The sequence below is a fragment of the Macrobrachium rosenbergii genome, chromosome 5 (genome assembly GCF_040412425.1).
Source record: "Macrobrachium rosenbergii isolate ZJJX-2024 chromosome 5, ASM4041242v1, whole genome shotgun sequence".
NCBI lineage: Eukaryota > Metazoa > Arthropoda > Malacostraca > Decapoda > Palaemonidae > Macrobrachium > Macrobrachium rosenbergii.
In genome coordinates, this window is record NC_089745.1 from 3,369,752 (window position 1) to 3,383,417 (window position 13,666).

Sequence of the window (13,666 nt, forward strand, 5' to 3'; positions counted from 1 at the left end):
CACCATACTCTTTGGAAGCTTGAATTTCAAGTCATTGGCCCTGTGGTGGGCTTGTTACAAATGAATAGGGTTCACCTGAATAATAATAATATAATAATAATAATAATAATAATAATAATAATAATAATAATAATAATAATAATAATAATAATAATAATAATAATAATAATAATAATAAAATTGTGTGCAGTCTTCCAGAATTTCATGGAACAACTTTAGTAAAATTTCTGTGACCACTGGAACAACATGACTCCTTTTACTGGAGGACCCTGGGATACCAGTTGTGGTATTGTTACGAATGAATAGGGTTCACCTTAATAATAATAATAATAATAATAATAATAATAATAATAATAATAATAATAATAAAATTGTAGACAGTCCTCCAGAACTTTATGGAACAGCTTCAGTAAAATGACTATGACACCTGAATGGGGTTCACCTGAATAATAATAATAATAACAATAATAATAATAATAATAATAATAATAATAATAATAATAATAATAAAATTTTGACAGTCTTCCAGAGATTCATGGAATATCTAGAGTAAAATTACTGTGACACCTGAATAGAGTTCACCTGAATAATAATAATAATAATAATAATAATAATAATAATAATAATAATAATAATAATAAATATTATAATCCAGAGATATGGAATGTCTTGAGTAAAATTATAATAATAGAGTAATGAATAATAATAATAATAATAATAATAACAATAATAAATATTATGGACCGTCTTCCAGAGATTCATGGAATGTCTTGAGTAAAATTACTGTGACAGCTGGAACAACAAGACTTTTTTTTTCACTTCACCACCCTGGAGATAACAAACTCCAAAAAACATTAAGGTCTCTTATGACAAACAGTCCAAGCCTTGCCGCTGCACATGTGATCACTGAGAAGGAACCTCCTCGGCGTGTTGTTCCAGCGACTCCAGGCTTCCAGGTGACCGCAGCCCGCGGTGCCGTCGTCCGGGTCCCCTGAATCCATTCCTCCTTGTCTGGCTCGCGGCCGTTGAGCCACAGGCCGCCTTTGACGCCGACCCAGATGTCTGTGTCTGAAGTAAAAGAAGAAGATGAAGGATTTATGGACGGAATTCAAGAATATTGAGTGGTATAGTCTATATTTGACAATAAGTTTTTAGAAATTAATTTTTAAAAATGTTTTAGTCATTTAAAAATTAAGATAAAAGCTTGCGCCACCAGGTTCTGTCGTTAAGTTGGTCACAGACATCAAACATCAAATGATGGTTTTAGGGTTACAGTATGTGTCAAAATTAAAACACATTTCCATATGCTTGTGTCAAAGGTTATTTAGTCCTGTATTAACCAAAAGTTTTTTTTTGACGAACTCTTTCAAAAACATCAAAGAACTGCTGTTAGGAGCAGAATATAAAATATTTTAGTTTATATTTGTTTAGTTTCATTTGTAGCCTACTGGGAAATTCTTGACTCGATTGTCTTAGTTTAGACCTGCAGTTTGTCAGTTAATATCGATAACTATATCTTCATTTCTTTATCTAACATCTACATTATTTTAATGTCATGCATTAATTATATACTGCAAAACAGGCTTGATTAACTCGAAGTTGAATGATGAGACATAAAAAAACATGTCTCAGAGGTTAAGTTCCTAGAATTGCAGCAGCCACTGTAAATTATGGACCTTGGAGATTACACTGAAAAAAACTAATTATTTCCAGTTGTTAAAGTTAGTACCTTAGTTTTGACGAGTCAGATTGCTATGAGTTTCATCTCGGTTACAACTAAAATGTGGAATACTTTGCCTAGTGCAGGTGTGGGAATTCTGTCTCCAAATATTTATGCGATGAGGAATTTCATTTCTACTTTCTGCTGACGTCTCCTGACTTTTAGGTGCATCGGTGTTATTTTTATATTCCTCATCTTTCTCTCTCTCTCTCTCTCTCTCTCTCTTTCTCTCTCTCTCTCTCTCTCTGTCAGTTTGAGATGATCTTAATTTGTCTTGTACACAACAACTATTCCAACGTTGATCTCTCTCTCTCTGTCAGTTTGAGATAGTCTTCATTTATCTTGTAGCACAACAACTGTTCAAGCCAACGTTGATGAGTCTCTCTCTCTCTCTCTCTCTCTCTCTCTCTCTCTCTCTCTCTCTCTCTCTCTCTCTGTCAGTTTGAGATGATCTTAATTTGTCTTGTACCACAACAACTATTCAAGCCAACGTTGATGAGTCTCTCTCTCTCTCTGTCAGTTTGAGATAGTGCTATTTATCTTTGTAGCACAACAACGTTGATGAGTCTCTCTCTCTCTCTCTCTCTCTCTCTCTCTCTCTCTCTCTCTCTCTCTCTCTCTCTCTCTCTCTCAGTTTAAGATGATCTTAATTTATCTTGTAGCACAACAACTGTTGAAGCCAACTCTCTCTCTCTCTGCATCTCTCTCTTCTCCTCTCTCTGTGCATGCTGATTTCCTTGAGAGCCCTCTTAGGTTTTTAGTCTGTCGACTCTGTCCATAAGGGTTTCAAACTGCAGATTCAAAGAGAGAAAGTTAAGTATCTCTGTACTCACTGCCAGGATCGTTGTTCTTGTAGTGTCGCGACAGCTGGAGGAACTGCCGAGCCGTCTCAGCTATGAAGATGTCAGCTTCCAGGCAGGTTGCATCTGGCGCGACCTTCTTCCCAGGTGGCGCCAACTTTGTCCAGGAAAATGCATCCCACGTACGGGACCACTTTGAATGGCGCCTCGCACCGAGCCACTGAGAGTTGGATTTACAGGGTTGCGTGATGGGAATAAGATTAGTGAGTCTTCAAAGATGTTTAGCCGTTATTTAACAAGATATCAAGTTATTTTACCTTTTTTTTTATTCATGATAAATAGCTTGTAAAAGGTGGGAGCTGGTATTATGCATTATACGTTACAGGTGTGATTTTGTGGGAAAATGATGGTAGTCTGAAGTAAGATTAATAATTCTTCAGAGTTGTTTAGCCACTAACAATAAATCAAGTGATTTGCCTTTTATCGATGATAAAGAACTTGTAAAAGGTGGGATCTGGTACTATGCATTATACATTACAGGTGTAATTTTGCGGGAAAATGATGGTAGTATGAAATAAATAAGATTAATAATTCTTCAAAGATGTTTAACATTATTTAAAAAGAAATAAATTGATTTTGTCTTTTTTTATCTTTGATAAAGCGCTTTAAAAGGTGAAATCTAAAGATACACATTATACTTTGCAGGTGTAATTTTGCGGGAAAATATAGCAGAACTATTTCTACACGAAACCAAAGGATGGGTATGGCTCAGATTTAAAGATCAATAGTTCCTCAAAGCTGGGTAGGCCATTATTCAACAAGAAATCAAATAGTTTGGTTTTTTGTACTTGATAAAAAAGACCATTGTCTAAGATGAGGTCTGATATTGTAATATACATTAAGGGTGTAATTTTGCGGTCAGAACCATGATAACATTACGAGTATATTCTGCAAAACCTGTTGACGGATGTTGACTAAATCTGTGACTCTGAAAAGGAATTTCTTTAAAAGACAGGTCCCTGGTTTATTGCTTTCCAAAGAAAACAAATAAAAAATGCGCCGAAGTTTCTCCGGCACACTCGACTTTTCTGTACAGCGTATAATGCTGTATGAAACTCTCAGCTACGGCTCATGAAACTTTCAGCTACGGTCCGGTGGTGGCCTGTGTTGTTGGCACGTATAACGGTGCCATACGCACGATCATGACTAACTTTAACCTTAAATTAAATGAAAACTTCTGAGGCTAGAGGGCTGCAATTTGGTATGTTTGATGATTGGAAGGTGGATGATCAACATACCAAATTGCAGCCCTGTAGCCTCAGTAGTTTTTAAGATCTGAGGGCGGACAGACAAAGCCATCTCAATAGTTTTCTTATACAAAAACAAAAAAAAAGTACGACTTTGGAGATGTCATAAGTTCGGTTAGATACGAATGAATTACAAACAGTATGTTTTGTCAGTTGAAATTAGCATGTTTAATATCCTTGCAATATCATCTGTGTTACTTTACCGGTCGCAGGCAAACAAGCAATCCATTCTCCGGGATAATTATGATTGATTTGCTGTATGACCAAAATTACCCGGATAAGTGACCTTCAGATGTGTAATTAATCATATGAGCTTCAAAATGGCGCAAAAAAGAAAGGGATTGCTTGCATTTTCTTCGTGGGTTCTCTTCCAGTTTGTTTGTTTGTTTGTTTTGAGTCTTAAAACATTTCTTTATTGATTCTTGCTCTCTGCCGGCCGGGGCTAGAAATTGGCATGACCTTGCCCGCCCCACTGGCCGTTATCAAAAAAATCCTACCCGCTGTATAACGGAATCCTAGGTGAGTCACCGTATCTTATTTTTCAGTATGAAATCCGGACATTTCAGCGGATTATTAGGTAAAATACAAAGAAGCTGACCTTTCATTTCAAAAACTTAATTCCTGCAGGGAGGTAGTGCCGTCAGTGCACCTCACGCGGTGCACTGTAGGCATTACTTGCGGTTCTCTGCAACGTCCCTTCGGCCCCTAGCTGCAACCCCTTTCATTTCTTTTGCTGTACCTCCGTTCATGTTATCTTTCTTCCATCTTATTTTCTACCCTCTCCTAACAATTGTTTCATCGTACAACTGGGAGGTTTTTCTCCTGTTATAAATTCACCTTTCAAACCTTTTACTCTCAACTTCCCTTTCGGCGCTGAATGAAGTCATAGGTCACAGCGCCTGGCCCTCGGCCTAAATTCTAAATTCCGATTCCAAAAAACTGAATTTTGTGAAGAGAGAAAAACAACAAAAGTATAATTACCTCCAGAAAACGTCAGCAGATTCCTCACCATGGTCGTGAGAGCCACGAGTTTCTTCTTGGCCTCTGAAATGAAAGTTTTGCATTGGGGATCAACTTCCCGGTGCTTCGGGATTGGTAATGATACGTTACGTTTTATAGAGATACCTTGGAAGTAATACTTGCATACACGCATATGCTTAGTTTATGGATGTATGTATGTATGTATGTCTGTATGATTTTTAAGGATGGAGGAACTGATGTGTGAATGTTGGGTATAAGTAGGATACCTTCGTTTATTATATATTGGTCCAAAATGTTATTGTTTCATAATGGGATAGATTCATTTTCATGTATTTGTTCAAAATGTTATTTTTTCATAGGGTAGATTCATTTTTATGTATTTGTCCAAAATGTTGTCTCATAGTAAGATAGATTCATTTTTATGTATTTGTCCAAAATATTATTGTTTCATAGTAGGATAGATTAATTTTTATGTATTTGTCCAAAATATTGTTTCACAGTAGGACATATTCATTTATTGTCTTTGCCCCAGAATGCTATTGTTTCATAGCAGAACATATTAATTTTTATATATTTGTCCAAAATGTGATTATTCCATATTTTAAAATGAGAATTTTTACATTCAAAGCCAAATGATTTTCCCCTTGATGTCATATCCTGCTTTTCATCTCCCCACCCCCTCCACACGCACATACACACACACACACACGCACACACACACACACACACACACACCTGTCAAAAAGAAACTGCCCATCCGTGCAACTAAATACCAAGAATCTTTTCCACCGGAAAAAGGAGAATTACCAGTGAAGCGTTGTGCCCGCAAGGCTCTGTACCCAATCTCCTTGTTTTGATCGAGTGTGATCGACGTACAAAGATTTTCATTGTGATGGTCAGGTCACGCAACGCTTTGAGAATTGATGTAGATTCTAGCTTCATTCCATTGTGTGAAAGAAAGCTGTTAAGAAAATATATTTTGTATTTCTGTAGAAGGATTTTACTACGCAGTTTACGAACAGATGGAAGCTTTTGTTTGCGAGAAGTCTGGTGTCTGGACACGACGATATTGTATGTGAATATATATATATATATATATATATATATATATATATATATATATATATATATATATATATATATATATATATAAAAGTGACCAGGAGACTATAATACACATATATATATATATGTATATATATATATATATATAGATAGATAGATAGATGTATGTGTGTATACATACATATTCATATGTACATACGTGTACATACGTACATACATACAAACATGAATTTATGAATAAAGAGAAATACTTGTTTATAAACATTTCAGTGTTTAAATATATATACTTGACTGTACCCTGTCGTTACCTCACTTAACATACCTACGAATTTCCACCTCTTAGTTATCATTGGTACTTCTTTTTTATTATTACTATGATTAGTATCATTGTAGAATTTTGCAATTTTCAATTTTCGTTTTTAGCCTTCTGTACCTGACTTCTGTAACCACCTAAGGTCCCTAGCTGGAAATTAATCGTCTGCAATCTGTATTTTTAATTGTTATCATTTGTAATATTTTTTTTACTATTATTCTCCATACAATTATTGTCATTCTCATTATTATGAATTCTATTTTGTCTACTTCTTCAGCAACTGTGTGGTTTTTTATTTTATCATGTTGTCCTATGTATGTAGATTGTGTGTATTGTATTTGTATATTCCATGAGCTGCAATAAAGGATATTATTATTATTATTATTATTATTATTATTATTATTATTATTATTATTTATTTGTATATTCCATGTATATGGCTCTGAGCTGCAATAAAGGATATTATTATTATTATTGTTATTATTATTATTATTATTATTATTATTATTTATTTGTATATTCCATGTATATGCCCCTGAGCTGCAATAAAGGATATTATTATTTTTATTATTATTATTATTATTATTATTATTATTATTATTATTATTATTATTATTTATTTGTATATTCCATGTATATGGCTCTGAGCTGCAATAAAGGATATTATTATTATTATTGTTATTATTATTATTATTATTATTATTATTATTATTTATTTATTTGTATATTCCATGTATATGCCCCTGAGCTGCAATAAAGGATATTATTATTATTATTGTTATTATTATTATTATTATTATTATTATTATTATTATTATTATTATTATTTATTTGAATATTCCATGTATATGGCCTTGAGCTGCAATAAAATGTTATATTATTATTATTATTATTATTATTTATTTATTTGAATATTCCATTATTATTGAGCTGCAATAAAGGATATTATTATTATTATTATTTTATTATTATTATTATTATTATTATTATTATTATTATTATTATTATTATTATTTATTTGTATATTCCATGTATATGCCCCTGAGCTGCAATAAAGGATATTATTATTATTATTATTATTATTATTATTATTATTATTATTATTATTATTATTATTATTATTATTATTGTAGCAAAGTATTGTAAAATCCGATTCTCTCCTCCACCCTTTAGTGCCGACTTCGCCCCTGTGTATTGTAATAAATTAAGTGCAAAAACGTTTTCCCTCCTCCGCCTTCTAATACCGACTCGTCCTTATGACTTTAATGTGATCGTAATTTAATTCCTAATCCTTTGTCTCCCTTGAAACAGGGCGAGCAACCTTTACGGTTCTCAACAGAAAGAAACTTTTATTTGCGAGACGTTGCAGCTTTATATGACGAGTCGTAATCGCCTCGGAAAAGATGGGAGTTCACACATGCAAAATGTTTAAATGGAAAACCGAATCCAAAATGTTTAAATGGAAAACCGAATCCAGTGTTATATAAATCTTAGTTGTTCCTAGGTGAGACGAAGGAAATTTTTCTTCAGTATGAATAAATTACAATAAAAATTATGATTTTTATTAAGTTCTTGCCTTGGATTAGTAGAGACCTCCATAATATTTCAACAAAAAAGATTCAGATTTTGAAATATTCGAAAGAAATCTTTTTCAGAATAAATAAATTACAATAAAAATATGATTACTATAAATGTTCTTGCCTTGGATTAGTAGAGACCTCCATAATATTTCAACAAAAAAGATTCAGATTTTGAAATAGTCGAAGGAAATTTTCTTCAGAATGAATAAATTACAATAAAATTATAATTATTATAAATGTTCTTGCCTTGGATTAGTAGAGATCTCCATAATATTTTAAGAAAAAAGATTCAGATTTTGAAATATTCCAAGGTGTAATACTTGATAAAAAGCTGTTTTACGTAAGGGTAGAGTGTAAAGTCGAGTTTCCCAGGAAAACGCTGTTCGTGATTATATATTTTGAAGAGGTGATTTTATGAAAATTAAACTAATAAACATACAAAGCTGCAATATACAACAGATGCAGTTAACAACGCTGTTAAAGCGGAGAAACAAATCAACAGTTTTATATATATATATATATATATATATATATATATATATATATATATATATATATATATATATATATGTACATATATTTAAAGATAAAACTTTACAGACGGCTCGGGAATCTGTTAGGTTCCCTTTGTCAATCTCAGACTCCAGCTAGTGTGAGTATTTCTTAATTAATTGATGCTGTTAAAATTTGTTAATGATCAATAGTTTTCCTTTAACTGAAGCTCATTCCTCCCAGGCGTCAGAAATATTGCGTTGTTACAAGGCAATGATTAGTAAACTTCTTAGTGTGGCATTCTTCATTTTTGTGGGAAGTTGATTGCTATAACTTTCTTTCCCTTCCTGTCAAAAATGGGTATGATTCTTAGTCTTAAATATGGACTGTCAAAAGTATATTGTCCTGTTGTTTGGATAGTCAAATTTTGGCCGGTCAGAAATTATGCTTTCTTTAAATGGTCAAGTAAGTGTATGCATAACTGTGCATTTATCTAATTATATTTGCTTTATAATTTTGTTTATAAGTTGATCTTTGGCGTTCATGAGAAATCGTACCTCTGGCAGACCCCAAGATTGGACATGGCCATTTTAGCCAAGTCTAACTTAGCTCTGTGTGATGTTTCATGTCTTGTGTTTATATATTTATTTTTTACATTAAACAGACAACTACCCAACATCGACTGACCTCCTGACCTCGATGGGGAAAGCCTCAAACCACCACCACCATCACTTCCTCCTCCTCCTCCTCCTCCTCCTCCTCCTCCTCCTCCTCCTCCTTACCTGCCTCCCTGAAGAGGAGTCCCCTCACCAGCTTCTTCAGGTTGTCCGTGTCTTGGATGAGAGTCTCGCTCCTGGTGACCCATTCTGCCAAAGGGACGAGAGAGAGAGAGAGAGTGAGAGTGAGTGAGAAAATGAGGTAAAAAATGAGGTAGAGAAAATGGGACAAAGAGAGGAACTGAGAAATAGAAAGTGAGTCAAAGAGAAGGGACGAGAGAGATAGAGTGAGAGAATGAGAAAATGAGGTAAAAAATGGGAGGTAAAGAGAGAAAATGGGGCAAAGAGAGGAATTGAGGAAAAAAATGAGTGGGTCAAAGAGAGAACAGAGAGAGAGAGAGAGAGAGAGAGAGAGAAAATGAGGCAAAATGGGGTAAAGAGAGAATGGGGGCAGAGAGAGAATTGAGAAACAGTGAATCAAAGAGAGATGAGGTATAAAAGTGAAGAGAAAAAAAAATGGGGTAAAAAAATTGAGGGAAACAGTGAATCAAAGAGAGAGAACATAAGGCAAAAAAAAATTAAGTAAAAAAAAAAAAAGAGGCAAAAGAAGGTGAGGCAGAGAGACAAAGTGAAGCAATGGGAGAAAATGAGGCAAAAGAAAGTGGGACAAGGAGAGGAAATGAGGCAAGAAAAAGTAAGACCAAGGAGAGAGAAAATGAGGCAAAAAATTGAGTTAAAGAGAGTAAATGAGGAAAAAAAAGGTGAGGCAAAGAGAGAAATGAGGCAAATGGAGAAAATTATGCGGAAAAATGAGAAGTAAAAAAAAAGTGAGGTCTCTAGAAAATGGTGCGAAAAAAGTGAGAAAGTGAGATAAAAAAAAAGTGAGGTAACTCGCATTATTCTTTCTCCTAGTGGAAAGATGTTTATCTTTCTGACTGAGATAGGGACTTGGGAAAGAAGGAGAGAGAACCGTATGATGGAGGAAGGATGGAGATGAAGTGATGGAGATAAGCCTCTGTCTTAAGGGTGAGAGAGATTGAGGGGTTTGGTTGACTGGTTGACGGCTAAAGGTCGTCTTTGGTTGACCCTTTTTTCGGCTGGGGGGAGCAGAGGTTGATGGGTTGAAGGTTGAGTGTGGGTTTCGAGGTTAGTGGATATGGATGAGACAAGCTTTTGGACACTTGAATGAGAGAGAGAGAGAGAAAATTCAGGTGTATAACAAAGCATCTACCATTCATGAAGTTAGTGGATTTGGATGAGACGAGCATTTGGACACTGCATTGCTTGAGAGAGAGAGAGAGAGAGAGAGAGAGAGAGAGAGAGAGAGAGAGACTAGACATAAAGTTGTATAACAAAGCATCTACCTTTCATGAGGTTATTGGAAATGGGTAAGACAAGCATGTGGACAAAGCATCTGTTCAGCCATATGACAAAGCATCTGTTATTCATAACTGTTCTATTTTACATCCATTTGCTATATTTGAAGATATGATAAACTCATTAGGCTTGAAGTCGCCTCTGCCAGCTCTCCAATAATATCTTAACCTTCGTATTAGATTCTGATGAACAGCTGACATGCAAATAGAGGCACGGAGGGCGTACGGTATTACAACAAATCATCACAATAATATAACTTTGAAAGTAGATACATTTTATTATTGTCAAGGGCACGCAAGATTACATTATGATATATAAGGCGTTGAATATTAAATGAAGTTATTTTACAATTTATGACCTACAAATATATACATTTGTATGCACTCTGAGTTATACAGATGTGATTTATAATATCATGCACTGTTATAGCCACGATTTTTATACCAGATGCTTATTCAGAATCTAACTTCAAGGTTATCTTATAATCAGAGTGGTGACACTGACGGCTGCTATCATAACGAGATAAACATAATAAAAAAATATAAAAAATTATCTCGTTTATCATAATGAGCTAAACACATCTTAAAAAAATATAAAAAGAGAAAAATGATGAATGATAGATGCCTTGTTATGCAACTGTGTTGTGTTTAGCTGAGAGAGATATATATAGAGATAGAGAGATATATAGATAGAGATATATAGAGAGCATTATAGATAGATAGACAGACAGGCAGAGAGAAAGATATATATAGATATACAGACATTTGAGAAATTTCAGTGAGAGAGAGAGGACAGAGAGAGAGAGAGAGAAAGAGAATTTTAGTGTAAGAGACAGATAGGCAGGCAGAGAGAGAGAGAGAGAGAGAGAGACAGAGATCATTTCAGTATGAGAGTTACAGACAGACAGAGAGAGAATTTCACAGACAAGTGTACCATCATAATAAGAGAAACACATTAAAAATAGATAGAGAGAGAGAGAGCTATCATTAATGAAATGTTATTATACATTATGGTTAGCAGACAAGCGCCATCAAAAAAATAAAAAACATTTTCAAAAAGGAAAAATAAAAATGACCCGTAACTCTGACCAATTTGCTTAAGTAAATAACAATAATCTACATATCATTTGGAAGGCTATCTCTAATAGTTGTGCATGGTATAAAAAAAATATATCCAATTCCTTATTTTTGGCAAGTTTTTTTAACAGCAGATTTATAGACATGCCTGTTTTTTTTTTATTTCAGCTCGTCATTTTAGACTTTTTATTTTTGGTGCATTGCGTATTTGAACACTTCCATTATACAAAATGCATTATTTATCCATATGTTTTTTGACATACCACAATACACCTAATTCGAGCTAAGCTGCTGCGATCGACATTTAGCGAGATTTATCTTTGACAGGTCTGAGTAAAATTAGCTTCATGATGAGATAATGATTGTACGCTCGCTTCGAAGATTAACAGCTGTTGTTTATCGCTAAGCAACAAAAGGCGAAAATGGCGGTTTAAAGTTAACTGGAAACAAACTTTGCTGTCAATATAACTTCGCCAAAAATAAATATGAAGAGGTATATTATTTTGTCTTGCACTGTACAGAACAAAACTGGAATAACTGGACTTTCTCAAGTCTAGTATATATATATATATATATATATATATATATATATATATATATATATATATATATATATATATATATATATATATATATATATATATATATATATATATATATATATGTGTATATATATTATATGTATATTTTTTTTGCTGTATAAGATAGGTATCAAGCAGTAAAGAAAATTAAGGCAAGTGTCAAATTTTATATCATTCTTTATATTGTTCCTTGATAACTCTCTGCAGAGTTTTCGTACTAAGATACTAGTGTAGGTGTCATTTATTTGGTTGTAGAAGCTATCTTAGTAAGTAAACAAAAACAAAACAACATATATGAAAGCTAAGAAGGTTGACTTCATTTTCGCTGAAACAGACATATGTGTACTTAGCTGTAAAAATTATTGACAAAAGATAAAGTAAAATAAGTATATAGGTTTGTTATAGCTTGCAAAACTACAATAAACTGCCTTTTCAGTGATACATATTTTTTATTTTGTGCTATAATTTGTCCTACACATTTCACTTATAAAATGGCAAAAAGTAAGTGTCTGGTGTCATTTATTGGCATGCCAAAGTAGGATATCCTTACAAATAATAAAATTCTTATCTTCTTATCAAAGAAGACACATTACCTGACTCCTTGTCCAGGATGGTGGTGACGAGGGATTCCGTGACGTTGTTACACGCTGAAAAGAGGAAATAAAAATTAGGATTTAGAAATTCAGGTCAAGGAAATAGAGAGAGAGAGAGAGAGAGAGAGAGAGAGAGAGAGGAGAGAGAGAGAGAGAGAGAGAGAGAGAGAGAGAGAGAAGGAGAGAGAGGGAGAGAAAGAGAGATTGAGGGAGAGAACGAAAGAGAGATTGAGGGAGAGAATGAAAGAGAGAGATTGAGGGAGAGAAAGAGAGAGAGAGAGAGAGATTGAGGGAGAGAAAGAGAGAGATTGAGGGAGAGATTGAGAGAGAGAGAGATTGAGGGAGAGAACGAGAGAGAGGTTGAGGGAGAGAAAGAAAGAGAGACAGATTGAGGGAGAGAAAGAGAGAGAGAGAGAGATTGGGGAGAGAAAGAGAGAAAGAGATTGAGGGGGAGACAGAGAGAGTGTGAGATTGAAGGAGAGTGAGAGATTAAGGGAGAGAAAGAGAGAGAGAGGGAGAGAAAGAGAGAGAGGGAGATTGAGGGAGAGAGAGAAAGTGTCAAGAAGATTGATGCCTGGCTATCACCAGCAGGCCTCGGTCTCATTTAGGTGTTACAGGCAATTTTAACTGCAATAAAAAGTGTCGTCGGGGATTCATTATTATGTTATTGGCAATCTTTCCTGCAATAAAAAAAATGTTTTAAAAAGTGTCTTCATTTTCCGCTGCCAGTTCAGTCTGAGGTGTCGAGTGGTGCAATCGGATGATTGCGAAATAAAAAAAAAAAAAAGTTAGAAAAATAAAGTCGTGAAGGTTATTATCAGTTTTGCTGCCTTTGACGTCGTTATTTTGATGATATTTATTTATGTTAAATACTTTTGTTTGTTGTCGTTCTTGTTCATTCAGTTGTTTATGACCATGAAGGAAATGGGAAATCATTATTAGATAAGGCGATACATTTTGACTACTAATAATCCTAAAAAAAAGTAAAAATACACTGTTATTTTGGTTTGTTTATCCCGTATTGAGGAGCTAACTCAAATCTTGAAGGAAAGCTAAATAAATGAG

The 13,666-nt window shown here is 33.9% G+C and overlaps 2 protein-coding genes across 3 annotated transcripts in view; one reads left to right on the plus strand and one right to left on the minus strand.

Moving 5' to 3' along the window:
• LOC136838440 (N-acetylated-alpha-linked acidic dipeptidase 2-like) overlaps positions 1-13,666 on the plus strand; it is a 215,948-nt gene that overhangs the window by 108,472 nt on the left and 93,810 nt on the right. The gene's annotated exons all lie outside the window — the stretch shown is intronic.
• LOC136839025 (uncharacterized) overlaps positions 705-13,666 on the minus strand; it is a 20,986-nt gene continuing 8,024 nt past the window's right edge. The window contains exons 6-10 of the mRNA XM_067104695.1: positions 12,602-12,655; positions 9,041-9,124; positions 4,809-4,871; positions 2,554-2,740; positions 705-1,068 (exon numbers count right to left, since the gene is read on the minus strand). Of these exons, the coding sequence (XP_066960796.1) occupies positions 2,625-2,740; positions 4,809-4,871; positions 9,041-9,124; positions 12,602-12,655 (317 nt within the window). The 3' untranslated portion in view covers positions 705-1,068; positions 2,554-2,624. The remainder of the gene's footprint in view (positions 1,069-2,553; positions 2,741-4,808; positions 4,872-9,040; positions 9,125-12,601; positions 12,656-13,666) is intronic.